This window comes from Schistocerca gregaria, chromosome 2 (assembly GCF_023897955.1).
Source record: "Schistocerca gregaria isolate iqSchGreg1 chromosome 2, iqSchGreg1.2, whole genome shotgun sequence".
In the NCBI taxonomy this organism is placed as follows: Eukaryota; Metazoa; Arthropoda; class Insecta; order Orthoptera; family Acrididae; genus Schistocerca; species Schistocerca gregaria.
In genome coordinates, this window is record NC_064921.1 from 224,877,987 (window position 1) to 224,898,502 (window position 20,516).

General features: G+C 39.9%; 1 protein-coding gene across 1 annotated transcript in view; it reads left to right on the top strand.

The window, feature by feature from the left end:
* Positions 1-19,226, top strand: part of LOC126336738 (hemolymph lipopolysaccharide-binding protein-like) — a 54,103-nt gene extending 34,877 nt beyond the window's left edge. Inside the window, exon 5 of the mRNA XM_050000734.1 lies at positions 18,731-19,226. Within this exon, the coding sequence (XP_049856691.1) occupies positions 18,731-18,903 (173 nt within the window). The 3' untranslated portion in view covers positions 18,904-19,226. The remainder of the gene's footprint in view (positions 1-18,730) is intronic.
* Positions 19,227-20,516: the final 1,290 nt, after the last annotated feature.

Genomic DNA, 20,516 nt, shown 5'->3' on the forward strand with positions numbered 1-20,516 from the left:
CGTAACCCCACTTTTAGTGTGATCAGTTGGTTCAGGAGAGAACTAATGAAGCCTCGGACAAGCGCTGTCATGGTTGTGATCAACGCTTGAACCCTAAGCCCGTCCACAATGATAACGACATTGCTAGCCACACGGAAAGTGATTTAAATCCAGATAGTGGTGTTTTGCAGGATATGCTTCCTGCAACCACTCTAGAAGGAAAACAAAGACAGAGGATGAGATGGTCAGATGAAGTTAGCGGACACCTCATGTTCTCTTATTACCAAGCAACAAACTTGGTACCAACACAGCTGCATACAGATCACAAGTATACACAACATTTATTACCATATACCCAGAATTAAAATTCTTAACAGTGCAACGACTGGCTGATCAGATCTGTGTAATAATCTAAAATAACAGGATACCCCAGCCAGAATTAGAAAACATCAAACAACAAGTACAACAAATACTGGAACAAAATAATGTGCAATCAGAAGAAGAAGAAAATACAGTAATGGGCTCGAACATACCAGTGCAAACAAACAAAGAACAACACGCATCAATTAAACAATCAGAGGAAAACGAAATCTTAAGACAACCACCAGAAAAGCACAAATAGAACACAAAGTGACACACATGTTAGATATAAAAGAAAAATTTCAGCTGACATATATAGAACACAAAGACACAAATACAGACATTTGACCATTCTTGCATAGACCCCAAATAACCCACAAGTCGAAACAACAATAACAACTATTAACACAATCATACACTACAAAATAAATGAAAATACAACTTTGGAAGAGTTACAACTACTGGTTTATATAGAAGCACTCACTACACTAAATATACACACTAGGCAGAGATCAGAACCAACCAACACAGAACAAACGCTCAAAACCAGCATCGCAACACAGACTACAGATCAGAACAGAAAAACTGAGAAAAGACATTGGACAGCTGAAACAATTTATAAGAAATGAAATATCACTCAAAAAACGAAAAAGGTTAGGTAAAATCTCACAACAAGAAGCGATAGAACAATTAGCTGAAAAGTAGCAGAAATTACAAGCATTGGCCAAACGACTTAGAAGAGACAAAAAAAGAGTGAAAATAGAAGGAAACAAAACCAAACATTCAACACAAACCAAAAGAAATTTTATCAGACAATAGATAACACACACTTTAAAACAGACAATCCACCAAACATAACTGACATGGGACACTACTGGAGCAACATATGGTCAAACCCGGCGCAACAGAACAGACATGTATGGTGAATACAAACAGAAACAAGAAGATTACTTATTGGATAACCACAGCGACTGCATAGAAGCGATGGAAAAAACAGATGCCTATAAATATCTACGATACAGGCAAAAAATAGGAATAGATAATACAAATATTAAAGAAGAACTAAAAGAAAAATATAGAAAAAGACTAACAAAAACACTGAAAACAGAATTGACAGCAAGAAACAAAAGAAAAACTATAAATACTTATGCTATACCAATACTGACCTATTCATTTGGAGCAGTAAAATGGAGTAACAAAGAACTAGAAGCACTCAGTACAGTTACAAGATCACAATGCCACAAATATAGAATACATCACATGCATTCAGCAACATAAAGATTCACATTAAGCAGAAAGGAAGGAGGAAGGGGATTTATCGACATAAAAAACCTACATTATGGACAGGTGGACAATTTAACAAAATTCTTTATAGAACGAGCAGAAACTAGCAAAATACACAAAGCAATCACTCATATAAATACATCGTCTACACCATTATAATTTCATAACCATTTGTACAACCCTTTAGATCACATAACATCAACAGATACAAAGAAAGTAAATTGGAGAAAGAAAACACTACATGGCAAGCACCTGTATCATCGAACACAGGAACTCATCGATCAAGATGCATCCAACACATGGCTGAGAAAAGGCAATATATACAGTGAGATGGAATGATTCATTATTGAAATACAGGATCAAACAATAAACACCAGATATTATAGCAAGCATATTATTAAAGATCCCAATATCACAACAGATAAATGTAGACTTTGCAAACAACAAATAGAAACAGTAGATCACATCACAAGTGGATGTGCAATACTAGCAAATACAGAATACACCAGAAGACATGACAATGTAGCAAAAATAATACATCAACAACTTGCCATACAACATAAACTAATAAAAAACACGTTCCCACATACAAGAATGCACCACAAAATGTACTGGAGAATGATGAATACAAATTATACTGGAACAGAACGAATATATAACAGAGAAAACAACACCACATAACAATAAAAAGAAGAAATTAACAACAAATATCCATACCCAATACGACAAATATACAGAGGAAAACAGGAGAAAAAATTGAAAAATCCATCCAACTGGCTGAGGAAGTCAAGGACTTGTAGCATCAGGATAAAGTTGACATTATACCAATTATACTATCAACTACAGGAGTCATACCACACAATATCCACCAGTACATCAACGAAATACAGCTACATCTAAACGTATATATATACACTCCTGGAAATTGAAATAAGAACACCTTGAATTCATTGTCCCAGGAAGGGGAAACTTTATTGACACATTCCTGGGGTCAGATACATCACATGATCACACTGACAGAACCACAGGCACATAGACACAGGCAACAGAGCATGCACAATGTCGGCACTAGTACAGTGTATATCCACCTTTCGCAGCAATGCAGGCTGCTATTCTCCCATGGAGACGATCGTAGACATGCTGGATGTAGTCCTGTGGAACGGCTTGCTATGCCATTTCCACCTGGCGCCTCAGTTGGATCAGCGTTCGTGCTGGACGTGCAGACCGCGTGAGACGACGCTTCATCCAGTCCCAAACATGCTCAATGGGGGACAGACCCGAAGATCTTGCTGGCCAGGGTAGTTGACTTACACCTTCTAGAGCACGTTGGGTGGCACGGGATACATGCGGACGTGCATTGTCCTGTTGGAACAGCAAGTTCCCTTGCCGGTCTAGGAATGGTAGAACGATGGGTTCGATGACGGTTTGGATGTACCGTGTACTATTCAGTGTCCCCTCGACGATCACCAGAGGTGTACGGCCAGTGTAGGAGATCGCTCCCCACACCATGATGCCGGGTGTTGGCCCTGTGTGCCTCGGTCGTATGCAGTCCTGACTGTGGCGCTCACCTGCACGGCGCCAAACACGCATACGACCATCATTGGCACCAAGGCAGAAGCGACTCTCATCGCTGAAGACGTCTCCATTCGTCCCGCCATTCATGCCTGTCGCGACACCACTGGAGGCGGGCTGCACGATGTTGGGGCGTGAGCGGAAGACGGACTAACGGTGTGCGGGACCGAAGCCCAGCTTCATGGAGACGGTTGCGAATGGTCCTAGCCGATACCCCAGGAGGAACAGTGTCCCTAATTTGCTGGGAAGTGGCGGTGCGGTCCCCTACGGCACTGCGTAGGATCCTACGGTCTTGGCGTGCATCCGTGCGTCGCTGCGGTCCGGTCCCAGGTCGACAGGCACGTGCACCTTCCGCCGACCACTGGCGACAACATCGATGTACTGTGGTGACCTCACGCCCCACGTGTTGAGCAATTCGGCGGGACGTCCACCCGGCCTCCCGCATGCCCACTATACGCCCTCGCTCAAAGTCCGTCAACTGCACACACGGTTCACGTCCACGCTGTCGCGGCATGCTACCAGTGTTAAAGACTGCGATGGAGCTCCGTATGCCACGGCAAACTGGCTGACACTGACGGCGGCGGTGCACAAATGCTGCGCAGCTAGCGCCATTCGACGGCCAACACCGCGGTTCCTGGTGTGTCCGCTGTGCCGTGCGTGTGATCATTGCTTGTACTGCCGTATCGCAGTGTCCGGAGCAAGTATGGTGAGTCTGACACACCGGTGTCAATGTGTTCTTTTTTCCATTTCCAGGAGTGTATATGTAATTATTGATACATCTTCATTTACCCGAAAGTTCCTAAATGCAATGTAACATATACCGTACAGTTAAAAGGATGTCACGCTTGATCAACGTCTGTATAACTTTGCATTTTTAACCAGACATAACGTCTGAGAAAGGAAAGAAATAATAATAATACAGTGCAGGCCCTACAGCAGTGAGTAGCCATTACATAGTTACTGTTGCGTTGCAGTGCCAATTAATTTGATTTGTGTTGTGAAGTAAATAATGAAGCAATTTCTGGTGGAAATGTATACAACTCAGACACGGCATTTTAATGATATATTTTAGTATACTTGTATCCCCTTAGACAGAAAAACAATGGTACCAAGATGATAACTGTGAAGGAACTATGGGTAACAGACGTACTCCAGTTAATGTAGGATAGAAGGAAGTACAAAAATGTTCACGGAAATTTAGGAATACAGAAACACAAGTCAACAAAGATTGATTAGTCTATTTAGAAGCTATAGGGTATCCAGTATTAGAATCAGTATTAAAAAGAGCTTTCGAGTACTTTAGATCAATAAGGCAGAAGGGACCTAACATTCCATCAGAATTTCTAAAACCATTCTGGGAATTGGTAACAAATCGACTATTCACGTCGGTGCGCAAAATGTATGTCTCACGACATACTATTTGACTTTCAGAAAATTATTATCCACACAATTTCGACTTCTGAAGGAGCCAACAATGCGAGAATTATCACACAATCAGCTTAATAGTTCATGCATCCAAGTTACTTCCGAGATTAATATACAGAAGAATATAAAAGTAAACTGATGATGTGTTATAAGACGATCAGTTTCGTTTTAGGAAAGGTAAAGACACCAGAGAGGCAATTTTGACGTTACGGTTGATAATGGAAGCAAGACTAAAGGAAAATCATGACATATTCATAGGATTTGTCGTTCGGCAACGTAAAATGGTGCAATATGTCCGAAATAAGGTTAAGCTACAGGGACAGATGGGTAATATACAATATGAATAAGACCCAAGAGGGAATAATAAGAGTGCGTGACCACAAACGAAGTGTTCGGATTAAAAACAATGTAAGGCAGGGATGTAGTCTTTCACCTCTACTGTTCAATATAGACGTCGAAGAAGCAATGATGGAAATAAAAACAAAGGTTCAGGAGTGAAATTGAAATTCAAGGTGAAATGATATCAATGATAATACTTGCTGATGACATTCTTATCCTGAGTGTTACAGATAATGTTGAAAATTAAGTGGACTGATAAGGAAAAGAATGAGGAGGTTCTGTGCAGAAACGGAGAATAAAGGAACATGTGGAAAACACTGATAAGGAGAAGGTACAGGATGTTAGGACAACTGTTAAGACAGCAAGGAACGAATTCCATGGTACTAGAGGTAACTGTAGAGGGCAATAACTGTAGAAGAAAGCAGAGATTGGAATACATCCACAAATAATTGAGAACGTGGGATGCAAGCACTACTCTGATATGATGAGGCTGCCACAGGAGAAGAATTAGAGACGGGCCCCATCAAACCAGTCAGAAGACTGAGTACCCCCCCTCCCCCCAAAAGAAAAAGAAATACCACCTGTGGTCGAAATTCGACGTATTGTGTTTGTCGAGTACCGTTCGTTCAATATCTTTGCTTAACAAACTGAAATTTATTCACGTGAATTCTTAGTTCTCACCTGAACACATGCAAAACTTTAGTTCTTACATGAACGCTATGAAGAAAGACTAAGAAAGGGTGAATGAAGAGTGTCAATGTCGAAATAATATAACTGGCCGTAACATGGAGAACGATAGTACTGGAAGTCACTGGACCTGATCAATGATAAAATAATTCTTGCGTAGCTTGAATATGATATACTGCATGTAAAACTACTTCTGCATTTTTAGGCTTAGAACAGACCATAAAAAATGCTGCATTGTAGTTACGAATATTGAAATAATTCTTTGATTTGTCTTTAACTTTTGGAGCATTTCAAGTGAGTCTTTGATAAAGTGAGTTGAAAAATAAATTTGTTTCAACAGTGGCAAATTAACTTTTAACTTATGACAACACAATTGGAATGACACTGTATCGCTTAAAGTAACCTCAGATGTGAATTGTTTCGCTGTACAAAATACCGCACTGTAAATTCATCGAGCCACATTTATAACCGTAAAAATTGTTTACAATTACATTGAGTGAACATTTAAATATATCTTTGAAAATAACAATAGCATTATAATTATCACTGCCGACATTATTCCTGTTACTTCATCTACACAAAAAATTTCTATGGCTCTTTATCTTTCAGTCCAACCCTTCAACTTTCTCCTTCTAGGCATAAATACTGTTTCCATATAATAAGTGAACGTGGAAGTCGTAATTGTTCAAAAAGAAGAAATTAAATATCAGGACCTTACTCAACATTTTCTGGTAAAGGCGGCAAATGACCGCAAAGCTACACATACAGAGAAGTAAGTAAAATAACGACGCCTAAATATAACGTAATTTACAGACTTCGTTAACAACATTCTGATTTTCACTGCAGATAGCACCATCAAAAGCATTTGATACTGTCGACTTCGACATCTTACTGGCCAAACTTAGCGGCCTAAATTTCTCACGAAGTGCACTGCAATGGTTTCGCTCATACATGACGTCTCGTCGTCAACACGTCCTATCTGGGAATACAAAATCACAATGGCGGCAGGTAGTGTCAGGCGTTCCCCAAGGCTCAGTATTAGGTCCTATACTCTTCTCTCTGTATGTCAACGATGTGTCATCGGTTCTGACCTATTGCAAATACCATATGTATGCTGATGACCTTCAGTTGTATCTAAGTACGAAACCAAGCAATCTCAAGAAAGCTATTGAAAATTTCAATACTGACCTCGATGCACTGTCAAAATGGGCACAGGACATAGGTCTAAAACTAAACCCATCTAAAACCCAAGCGGTACTTGTTGGTCACTCTAAGCTCATTAGCCCAAAACATCGGGAATCCGTACCACCTCTTATCCTAAATGGAACAAATATTAACTTCTCTCCCTCAGCAAAGAGTTTGGGACTAATAATAGATGAAAATCTAAATTGGACAGAGCACGTATCTGCAGTGTGCAAAAAAGCATCAGCATCCCTTCATGTCCTACAAAAATATAAAACAACTCTTCCCTTTCGATCTGAAAAAGAAATTAGTACAAACGCTTATACTCCCAGTCATTGACTACAGCGATATTATCCTACAAGACCTCTCTCAGGAAAATTCCCGACGTCTAGAACTGGTCATGAATGCCTGTGTCCGATATATTTGTGACGTTCAACTTTTTGATCACATTTCACCAGCATATGCAAAATTGTCCTGGCTGCGTGCAGACAAACGCAGAGATTTCCATACACTCTGTCTCATCTACTACCTTATAAATGTAAACCGTCCCTCATATCTCTCCTCGTCCCTAACGCTCATGTCGGAACAACATGACAGAAACACAAATTCCCATTATAATAAAATCGTCTCCGTTCCACTGCATCGCTCAGTCACCTTCTCCAAGTCCTTTACAGTAGCGGGAATCCGACTCTGGAATAACCTCCCTCGTTGTGTTAGAGAACTTAAAAGCATGTCCAGCTTCAAAAAACAGTTAATGACGTATCTACTTAAGCAACAGTAATGCCTTCCTCTGTATATGAATGCACTTCACCTCATGACTTCCCTCTTTCCCCCTCCTTAAATCTCCATTCCCCAAAACACGCTAAACTAGTAAACATCTACTTTACACACATCTGCACAAACCTTCATTACTATTGCAAATCCTTCTCATGTTTGTCATTATTTTTTGATTTTTTTACTGTTATTATTATTGCTTTTATCATAATCTGTATGTATAGCACCTGTTGTAAAAATACTGCCGCATTTACTTTATTAGGTCTTAGTCACTACTCTTTATTCATATTGTCACTAGAGTAAGCTAATATTCTCATTTAAACTATGGTCATGATGTAACTCTGATGTGTGAAATGCTGCATGTGTGGAACACTGGTCCGATGTAAGAGAGGGCCTGGTGGCCCTAATCTGATCAGGTTAAATAAATAAATAAATAAATAAAATCGACCCAGTTGCTGTTGAGTTGCGGCTGCCCTGTATGTGTGTGTTAATGCAAATGAACCATGTGAACATGAATGTCCCTAGAATACGATTTCACGAAACGTCGTTTCGGGTATCATTTCTATAGTAGCAAGTGATCATTATGCAGGGCAGAAGTTGGTAGTACCTAAATTTTCGATGCTCACGTATTGGAAATTTTAATGCATGACAGAGTTATGAATACGAAACCATCTGCTTCCCTTTATCGCTCTTAAAAGGAAACTAAACACATTTTTTTTGGTACACTTCTGTGTCACAATATCTTTCAAATTATTTAAGTCTCATTGTCCTGCTTGTGTCATTAATATTAAAATTGGTATTTTAATTTTCTTGTTCACGTATTAATATTATGCTGTGGTGTATAAGTTTACATTTTACTGTCTGAAATGCATTGTAAGATTTATGTATGTTGTGAATGGACTCAATGAGTAAAATTTTGTTCATAAATTCGTTCCACAAGCCTTAATCCCCTCCACATTGTGCTACGTGTTAATGCTAGTATTTAGAAAAAGGGATTTTTAGTAACTTATCTAATCACAATTACAGTCTCACAATTAGAAATAACAGACATGGTTTTTAAGGATTTAGTTTCATGGCCGAAACTCAGTTGAACACTTCTTATTTGTCCCTCACAAATTCTCGTTTTTCCCCTCAGGGTTTATTTGTCCCTCAGAAATTCTCGTTTTACCCCTCATGGTTAATTACCCCCATGTTGGGAACCTGTGGCGCAGATGATAGTGCACGAGACTGCTGAGCTTTTGGTTCACTTTCTACCCTTGTTGCCTTCCCATTTCCAGTATGGCCCAGTTGTTCGGTTTTACGAAATCAAACGAAGAACACATCTGGGTGCCTATTCTGTATTTTTCGGCCACTGTGCCGATCGTTTAGGTACTCAAGAGCACTGACCAGTCTAGTACTCGAATTAGAGTCCCATCTTTATTCATTATGCATTTCGGTAGCGATAGCGTTCGGGTCTAGAGAACCGAAGCGCTGTTGTCGGTTCGCGTCGCGCAAGCCAATCAAAAGCAAGCGGCCGCAGATCCGCGCATGCGCACTGTAGCTCTCACAGTGCCACGAACAAAACGCGGCTAGCAGATGACACAGGCGCACTATTCTTCGCAGTATCGAACTTGGGTTTTGGGGGTACGAAGTGTTGCTAAAATACCAGCGGAAATGTCGGACGAAAATGATTCTCAGCTGAAATGCATAGAAATTTTTACAGTTTCCCTGACAGCATGTTTCCATGCATGCATAACAACGTTAGTGTTTTTGACTATATTCTGCACATTGTTGTATATTCCGCATTACGTCATCTTATTCTCATTCACACTGACATCGTGTTTTGGATTTTACTTTTCGGAAAATGCGTTAGGAATAGTGTGTAGTACCACATTGCACTGATACATCTATAAAAACACCCGAAAAATTGATTGAAGTTTCAAAGAATAAGAAGATAAAAAGAATGTGGTTATAACTCGCTCCTAGAGATCCAAATAATTAAGTAGCCTATTTCCCTATATGATACGTCAAAGATTTCGGTCTTAAAGACAAAACTGAAAAAAACCGGTTTTCGAGACCTCCTGCAGTTCACCGAAGTTTATAACATGCATCTCAAGAATGAAAATGTTCCGTATATGGTGCTACAGTCTAAAAATATTACGGCGGAGATCTTTCATATCTGTTTACTGTTGTTGAAGAGTCGATTGCAGATAAAAACTTATGACAAGCAAGATTATGAAGATGACTCCTGCTAGTTACATTCCTAGTAATTTAAGTTGTGCTCTTATTATTTCTGTCTAACCGCATACTCTGAAATCGCTACATATTCGGAAAAATATAGTGAATTATTTCTGACAAGAAAAAATATAAAGGTCACTGTCGGTTGTTTCACTCACAGCGATTTCATCTCCAACAGTTCCATATTTCGTATTTTAAACACACAGAAATCACTAAAACATTACTGAGAAAGTGCGCTCTTACATGTAAGTAATATTACAGAAAAATATTAACTAACAACTATAACAATGTCCCAGAACGTGTTGCATATATGGAGAGGAAAAAAACAATTTGCATTCATCCGTGCGCGAACCCATGTCATTACATGTAGCAGTCCCGCGCGCCATCCACTTCCCTATGCTAGACAACAGATACGCATGGCTGAATTCGTCTACTATTGTGAAGGAACGTAGGCTCACCGTTGCCAAACGATGCTACGTAAGTCAGAAATGCGTAATAGTTTGGAAGGTTTCTAATATCAGGCTTCACATAATTTCTTTCCATTGCTACTTGAGAGTTGTAAACACGTTTCGATAGTCACTAACTAAACCATTTGTGGGTAAAAGTACACAAAGTCACTAGTAACGTCAGTTCACACTCATGTAATATACGTAAGCAGAGCCGATTTCTTGCTATTTAATGATCTTTAAACACTTATTTGCACTAAAATAACACGTATTTTGAGAGAATATTGACCGAAAACGTTTTCTTTTTGGATGTAATTATTCACAGTAACAAACTAACCCAACCATATTTCTAACAAAGGAAAATAGTCTGTTATGAACTAACTTTCCAACTGGATGCGTCCTCTGGAGTTTCTTTAGTAACAGAATCACTAAATCCAAAGCTAAAACCGCTACATATGTTTAAAATAACAAATTATAGGTGCTCATAAACCATAGCTCACCGATCGACAGGGCCATACCGAAATCCAAAACCTATCGGTACAATTGGGGGGGACCGTTCGATAACAGGTCTCAGAAGCTTACTGAATACGATATTTCGATAAAGAACCGAAAATGACGTCACTATCGAATCAACCCAACTACACCGATCGATATGAACGATACAGAACAGGGCCCCTGGCAACACCTCTGGCGGGCTGCTTGAACTCGCACGTGCAACAGTCTGATTGGATAATTTCGATGATAATTAACTCGTGAGCTCCGCAACAGATCGAATTATTCCCCTTAACAAGCTAAGACAAAAAAAAGTGACACACAACGAAGGATTTATCCGAATGGGACGGAAATCGATATCAGGTAACGAGTTGGTCCATCCGTGGCCCTTATGCAAGCGGTTATTCGGCTTTCCATTCATTGACAGAGTTGTTGGATGTCCTACTGAGGGATATCGTGAAGAATTCTGACCATTCGGCGCCTTAGGTCGTCAAAATCTCGAGCTGGCTGAATGACACCGCACATTACGATCTATTCTTTCTCAATTAGCGAAAGATGCGATGACCTTGCAGTCCGAAGTATTGTTTGGCAAGCACGAACATAAGCAGTATAACCTCTGTGTATGTGGGCATTATCTTACTGAAATGTAATCCCAGGATGGCCTGACATGAAGAATAACAAAATGGAGCGTAGAATGTCGTCGACGTAACGCTCCGCTGTAAAGATGCAGTGTATGAGAACCAAATGGGCTCCTGCTATGAAATGAAGCGACACATCAGACCACAACCCCTGTTTTCGGATCGTATGGTGGGCGAGTCAGGTTTTGTTCCACCGCTACCTGGGATGTCTCCAGAAATTTCTTCGCTGGTCATTGGGGCTCAGTTCGAAGTGGAACTCTTCATCGAAGACAGGACTACGCCAGTCAGTGAGATTACAGGCCAAATTTGTCCGATACCACTGTAATAGGGGTGTTGGTGCAAAGAAGTGGTGCAAGGGGCGCCATGATCTCAGCCCCGTTTCTGTGAGCTACCTACTAACGGCCACTGTGGACACTCAAGCATCTGTTGCACGTTGGATCGGTAATAATGATAAATCGTGGGCTATGAGTATTTCCCTGACGATTGTCGATCCGCTAGTTATGGCGTATCTCTAGGTCGGCCACTTCCTTCATGACGCAGTATTCGGACGTTGGGCCGGTCTCGGGGGCAGAGCGGTTCTAGGCGCTCCAGTTCGGAACCGCGTGACCGCTACAGTCACAGGTTCGAATCCCGCCTCGGGCATGGGTGTGTGTGATGTCCTTACGTTAGCTAGGTTTAAGGAGTTCTAAGTTCTAGGGGACTGATGACCTCAGATGTTAAGTCTAATAATGCTCAGAGCCATTTGAACCATTCGGACGTTGTTCATCCGTTAGGATATTAAAATATTTCTCTCCGATTATTTTAATGCCATAGGTTATGCTTTGTTTCCAAGCTCTGACCAGGTCGTTCATGCAGAAGTTTAGTAGAATTGCAGACAGTCCACATAATTCCCTGTGTTGTTGTTAACTGTAGAGGCAAGTTATCTTCATTTTCGATTATAATTTTAACATCTTTGCTTTAGCAGCTGTAATTAGATGGTAAGACTCTTGTTTCCATAATCTGCCACAGCTTTTGCATAATCCAAAAATGCTATGTGGTATCTGTAATCTAATTTTTTTTTCTTTTTCTCTACCCATTGTTTTTTAATAAAAATACCATCAGTGCAGGATCGTCCTTTCCTAGAACCATTCTCTTTTTCTACTAAAACTGTATCACCAGTATGGCACAGTTTGTTATTTATGATACTGATACAAATTCTGTAGCCTATATTAACAAATTCAGTTCCTCTGTAATTATTTGCGTCGCTTCTGTTGTCTTTCTTGAATATCGAGAATGTTTTGGCCATATTCTACTCTACGGTACCTTAACCGTTGTCCAATGCAGGTTAATGAGAGGAAGCATGCGCTCCTTCAGTTAAAGACCTCCGTATTTAAGCAATTCGGCATTCATATTGTCTGTTCCCGTTGCATTTCCGTTCTTCAATTTTCCACTGTTACATCTATCTCATTCATTTCCATGTAATGCGACAAATGGTCTGTGTGGCAAACACCAACATTGTGGCTCAAGAGGCTTCAGGCAGAATTCTCCTAGTCCTCTCATCAGTGGTTGTGAGTTCGACAACTCACAGCAAGCGAGTGCGAGAGGAGTATGAATGTGTAGTGTCTGTTCTTTCCTAGATTTCTGTGAGAACAGACACCACACGGAATCTGCAGCTGTGATACATGTTATGCAAATTGAGGCTGGAGCGGTGAGAAAGGAAGAGAAAGGGAAGGAACTAATGGTATCAGCTGCCTCGGGACATCATGTGGAATCAGCAGCGATGAGTGAAAATCTGTGCCATGTCGTGACTCGAACCCGGGACATTCTCCTTAGTTGGCAGTTGCGTCAACCACTGCACCTTCCGGACTTAGTATGTAATGCATTGGTCAGAGTCGCCTCCCTCCCCAGCAGACCCTCATTCTCAACCAGCACCAGGTATTCGCAGTCCCCATCCACATACTCCATGCTCACTACTTTGAGATTCCCACAGGAAATCGAACTTAATTGTGCACCTGCACTGCAGTTGGTGGATTCATTGCCCATCGAGGTGAATCAATGATATGAGTGCTTGGTGTCTGTTTCGATGCAGCTGATATTATTAGTTCCTTCCCTTCCCTTTCCTTTCTCCCCTCATCAGCCTCAATTAACATAATGAGAGCAGCAGACCAAATAGGTAGCAGTTTCGAAGACCGAAGCCATCTTGGCGAATGCTAGCAGCATATCACAGGCTCGGCCTAGTAGCTGGTATACTGCAACGAAAAGATGCCAAGTCTTGGAAGCCTGTGTATTACTGCTCGTCTGAGGCAATGACAATATGCCTACCTTGCGACGACCAAATGTGGACTACTTTTCTGAGTTCACCACTAGTCTTGACCATCCCTCTATTTCACGAGAATGGCTTTCTGGGCTTCTGATTGTTTCCTTTCCACTATATCAGAGTTCTTGTGACACCACATTTTTCTTGCTAAATCAAACTGTGCTGTTAGAATGAATGACATCTTCTCTTTGCTGAGGTCATGCTATTGAGTTTACAACTTGGGCGTCTCACTAGCGCAAAGTGAGGCAATTTTTTGCGGTTTTGTTCTGCTTTCCACAATGTCAGCTTTCTGCCTCTTTATCGTTTTGATTGCGACACGGAATACTGGCCTGTCTTGCTTTGGCTTTTGACTGGTTAGAGAGGACACTGAAAACACGCTACATTCGTCCGTAATACATTTCCGCTGTATAACACTTGCAATATATTGACACGAATTATTTACATAAAAATGAAAAAAAATACTGGGCTTAACCGACGTCAGGGAGATCACGATTACAGCGTTTGTAGATTTAGGGACAGCTTTTGACAATGTTGATAGAAATACATTCTTTGAAATTCTGAAGGCACCAATGATAACAGGTTGTTTGCAACTTGCACACAAATCAGACTGCAGTTATAAGAGTCGAAGGTCGTCAACCTCATCAACGGTGGAGAAAGAGTGAGTCAAGGTTATAGCATTTTCCCTAATGGAACACAACATGCACTTTGAGCAAGCAATAAGGGCAAGTAAGGAAATATTTGGAGAGGGAATTACAGTTCTGACCTTTCCCAATGTTACTGTCATTATCTCACACACAGCAAAGGACGTGAAGGAGCAGTTGGGTGAAATGGGTAGCTTTTTGAAAACAGAGTATGAGGTGAACATTAACAGGCAATGGTAAGTGACTGTAGTCGACTTAATTTAGGTGATTCAGAACAAATCTGGTTTCTAAATGTGAAAATAGCATGCATAGCGAACACTACAGATATTGAAAAATAACTGGTGGCCTAAGTTTTACAGTAACTCGCAGTAAAATATATGATTGGTTTAATTTATATCTCAGAACAGGTTGGCATTACCACAGTGAACTAAATAACTAAGAAAGCCAATCCTCCTTAAGCAGGGCGAGTCCATGAAGATATCACTGGGAGGATAAAGCATTCCTAACTTGACCTATCTGTAGATGAGAAACCATCTAAATACTAAGACTAACAAGTTATGTAGCGATAAGGTATGTGGATACGGATAGGAATAGAAGGTAAATAAAATAAAAGAATAAATAATTGTAGTTAATCGTGCTGTTCGCTATGCATGCTATTTTCCCTTAACATGTTGATTTTCATTGGGTTTTGTGTTAAGTTGTTTTTGATACTGTGACAACTACTTGTCTTACCATCTGTGATATTGCCTAGGCTGTAAATATGCGAACTATTGTAATTCATATATTATTATGTCACATTTTACTTTAAATGAATTATTGGGTCTCATATACACTAGGAGGTCCCTTATCATTATTTAAAAGAATGAAGTGTTTTGTTTGTATGGAGCTCTTGAATGTATGCTGTCTAGTGCTGATCATTTTAATGATTTTACATGATCCATAGTACATCTGTCACGTAAAATAGTTTTATGAATAACAAATGTGTACACATGTTTTTATCTATTGTCCTACATATAAAGAGAGGTTTGGTTTAATGCTATTACCAATATATACAAATGTTTCAGCATATTTGCGCTGGATGTACACACAGAAAGGACTTTAAGTTATTATTTCCATTATTTTCAAGTTTAAGAGCTATTATGAATACCTGTCATTTGTAAACTTGAAATGTATACCCTTATATCACCACAGGTATACCCCTTGTTATGCAGGGGCCTCAAGATGTCAATATTGACCTGCCGAAACTGGTAGCATTTGAGATATAAAATAAAATAAAGCGAAATATGCGGCTTTTGGTGAAGTTTTTTGAATCGAAAACTATATACCAGCCGATGTCCTCCGACCATAATGGACCGACAAAGATTTTGTTTGAGGTTGGTGTTGGAGGAATGGCTATGAAAATGCAGACAAGCATAAGACCCCATAACTTATTACTAGGACACCAACAATGTACTGGCTGTATTCGTAGATTCAAAATCAAAATGTCAAATTGCATTTGGTACACCACAAAAAGCACTTGACAGTAGTTTTGGTACAATCAGAATACTCACACCTACACTGTCCTATCATGCGGCAGCATACTGAATCCAGAGGATTTCACCTATCCAGCTGCACATTACCACACTGTGTGCGCCCCGGTAGCTGAGTGATCAGTGCGACGGAATATTATGCAAAGGGGCCCGGGTTCGATTCTGGGCTGGGACAGAGATTTGCACCAGGCGAATGGTCTACCGGGCGAGAGGTCCTAGCTGGGCGACATTTCATTTCATTTCATCTTTGGGGAAAAGGCATCTACTCCAAAGAACAATGCGACATCGACTGAAGCTGATGAAGTTATAAACGAATCGCCACTGCTCAGTACTTCAGGAATTACGATTACAAGCAAAGTTCGGTTAACTTTATATATTTTTATGGAGTAAACTAATTTTTAATTAACATAGTTAGTGGAAAATTTGGGAAAAAGTTCTCAAAGAATGTCATTAATAAAAAATAACCAAAGATCTCCAGTTCCTCACTGGAACGAGAACAATTAAACTGAAACTGAACTTTGTACTCGTAAGGAATGTTATGTAAGAACAGTTATTGGCGTCATGACGTAGGAACATTACCTAATGCAATATTTAGAGTACTTCACGCCACACATGTCACAGTAGACAAATAATAATCAAATAGCAAAAACATACAACATATATTAATTTTCTAGGCTGAATTAAATCAGATTGTTTACTGGATGTGGACAGAAAATTTTAATTTTACTCACCATAATACTCACTGTCGTAACTGTAGCAAGCAGAAAGATTATTTGAATTTACTCATTGGTAAGGACTGCCATTTACCTAGCAGTTACTCCATATTTCTCTGCAATAAAAGTTATAAATTATGCCGCAAGCTATAAATTAGAGACTGTGCTTTGACAGTGAAATTCAGTGTCCATGCTATCAATTTTTTATGGGGAAAATTCCTCTATTTTTAGCAAATCAATTAATACTGGCTTTTGCATTATTCTATTGTAACGTTATTCGTACTGCAGCCCAAGATTACATTATTACATAATTGTCAAAAAGCTGGAAAAATTACGTTTCGATAATCTAATAAATTAATGTTCACTTCATTTTCAGTTCATTTTCTGATTATCTCGGTTCGTACAAAGGGATGCGATGCATTATACTTGGCTAAGGACTAAGGAAAACTATTTACATGACAATATGCAAGAAAACAATGTTATTTAAGCAATAAACTTCCGACTATGCTGGCCAGCCTATTACAATTTTAGTTATAAAAAGTCTAGATGTTACTTCACTTCATGATTTTGAATTGTCGAGCTGCATCATTTAGCGGTAAAATGGGACACAGGTTGATCTTCTTGCCATACATTAGCCAATAACAAGGGCCCACACTTGACGTTATGTGAATTACTCTTGCTGCATTTGTACTGTGCCCAATAAATGCCATGCACATAGCTTGTCCATATTAAACATCCGCCACAACAACCATTTCAGTTTTCGCTGCTCTGCGCCTCGGAAACAGACTTTTTATCTCCGCACTTTTGCATAGCCACACCGACGAATACACACAACCAACGACAACAACGGTCTCCTTGTGACTCCGAACTGCTACTTTCTTGGCGCGCTCGCACGTTCAACGATAATGCATTTACACTTTATTATACTTATTGACAATACCTTTTCCCTGACTGGACCACCGTGTCTAATTACAAAATGTCAACACTCCATGCGTATTCTCTTTCTTAAGTAACAAATGGCCTTTGTAACTTGACAACATATTTACAAGAATAATATTCAGCAGAACTAATAAAACAAACTTCGTAAAACACGTAGAACATTACAGGATGTTTGTAAAAGAACTCTCTAGTTTTAAGTATAAATTTAATGGGGAAGTTAATGAAAAAATTCGTCAGTGAGTATCATGAAAGAGTATTCCTTCAAGTTTTTTTTAAATGTTAGTAGACTTCAACCTGGGATCCATTTGTTGCCCTGCACACATTGAGAGGATATTCCAGTTCTCGCCACGTATTTACCAAATTTCATGTGTAACTGTCCCAACGGCCGTTTCTTTCCTGTAAATGATTGATGTCTCTGACCTTTTCACTGTACACAACATTTTTTGTATGGACGCAAAAGAAAAAGTCCAGTGGGGTTAAGTCTGGGCTCCGTCGTGGAAGAGGTATTGGGTCAGGCCTGCCTATCCACCTTCCTGGAAAGCGAGTGTCAATAGCTGCACACACATGGTTACTGTAATGAGGCGAGGTGCCATCTTGTTGGGAAAACACAAGCCCCTTTTCCACCTCAATATAGACCATTTAGGGAAAGACATTCTCTGTCAACATGTCACAGTAAACGTCCCTGTTCACTGTTTTTTCTACAAAAATTAAAGGACCAATCACATGATCTTCCACCAAACAGCACCAGATATTAACTTTGGGAGAGATGATGCAGAATAACTTGATGTGGATGCTCTGCCCCCCCCCCCCCCCCCAAATTCTGCAGTTATGACGATTAACTGTTCCACTGAGATGAATTGTAGACTCAACGTACACATTGTTGCTGAGTTGCTTTGCACTGCACTGCACGCAAGCCTGGACTGGACTGAAGGAACAGTGGAAAGAAACAGAACTGGTTCCATGTCAAGGTCAAGCAGGCCTGCCAACTGCAGTGGAGCCAAACTTGGAGAGATGATGAATCAAACACCACAGACACTTTGTACAGATTCTAGGACACATTAAAACTAGGTAGTTCTTCTTCAAACAGACTGTATGATCATCCACAGAGTTGTGTTGTTATAACCAGACATAAGAGTTTTTTTCCTGACTGCTCAATTTTAACATTTAACCACATAGTACATTGTACATGAATGAAGTGATTATTTTCTGTGCTCCAGGTCATCCTTTGAGATCGAGTGGCCACGTAAACTGGAAAAAAGGTGAGCCTAATAACGTAGAGCTCCCCGATTCTCCAGAAGGCGAGGACTGTGGGACTATTTACAACGACGGAACCATCAACGACGTCAGTTGCAACGCGGAGAGGCTATTTGTGTGCGAGCAGAGTCTCTAGTGCTTCTAGGGACTCACTCTTTCGTATTCTGCCGTCAGCGGTGAAATGGTGAAACTTCGACAACTGTGACCGGTTGCAAATTATGGAGGAAACAAACAGCGAGTCAGATTTCTTTTTTCACCAATAGGAAGAAGTTACAACGCAAAATATAAAATAAAAATGTTTTTTATTTCTGTTGGCATTAATTATTCCTGTAAGGAGCCAATGATAACGTGTGTGGAACCTGCATTCGTTATCACTATAATTTGTATCAAAACTCTCATGTTTTAAATTGACATTTGGGTGTATTTACCTCCCATGTTAGATTAAAAGTTTTATTCCCATGTTTATTCTTTCATTATCTACGTATTCAAACTCTACTTAGAATGTCAAAACAAGGCAAATTTACGTTATTAAAGCGTTCGTTTCAGTGGATGAGTTGGCAGCGTGTACTATAACTCACATTCTTGCTATCAGCCAGTACAATTAATCCTCCAATAACGCATAGAAAAAATGCATTGTCATGTTTTTTGTTTGTTTTTATACATTGGTAATAATTCTGTGTGCCAATAACTACAAACACTCGCAATTTGAAATATGTGTACGGGAATTGATGTTAGACTGGATTCCTACCAAGTATCATTAGTGTCTGCGGTGTGAAAGTAGTAAAGAAGACGGCGACTATTCCAACTCAGCATGCGCTTTGCATAATATTAGAAAACCTAGATCTCTACAGTCAGAATAATTCTGAAATTGCTACTGAATGTCTCTAAAGTGGAATGTAGCGGCAATATCTTGTTTAATGCAGTCTGTCACACACAGGAAGAAAATATTTATCTTTTTCACTGAAGTATAGATAGCGAGAGAAAGCTATTTGCTTACACCTGGTAAAAATTCTACAAATGCTAACACAATAAAGCAATCGCGCGCGATAGGCGGTCGTTATCTGAGCTACTTCGTCCATCTCGGTGCTTGCAGATGTAATCACATGAGCTCGTGTAGCGGAGAACCGAAAAAAAACTGGGTAGGAGGGTCGAACCGGGTACCTCGCAAATTTTGTGACGGGTGCTTCTGTCTAGCGGTTGAACACTGGTACTAATAGCGGCAGCCATTTCATGCAGTTGGAGAGAACAACATCAGCAGAGAAGCACGTTTTCTTACTTTTTTTTGAATTTTTAAAGTATTAAGCTGTAAATTTTTCAATTTTGTTCTGTTTGTTTAATGAGTCTGAAGCAGTATAACATTGTCTAAAGATAGAGGTAAGTGCATATCTTGATTACGTATATTTAATTGCATATTTCGACGTTCTTTTCATACTCCTGCAGCTGGTGACTCCATTTTCAAGTCATCAAGTCGCTGTTGGGTCAAACCGGGTATCTGAGGATGGGTCAGAACAGGGTGAGAGCTTCCATGCCATCTTTTGCATGTCACCTCTTAATTTCATCAATTTTATTGATGTTCTATGATATTGCACGGTGGTATCAGACCGAATATGGTTATTGTGATGAGAGTATTAGTACTGAGAGCTCAAAATACTTTTCACTTGATTGCTATGCATGTCACCTCTTAATTTCATCAATTTTATTGATGTTCTATGATATTGCACGGTGGTATCAGACCGAATATGGTTATTG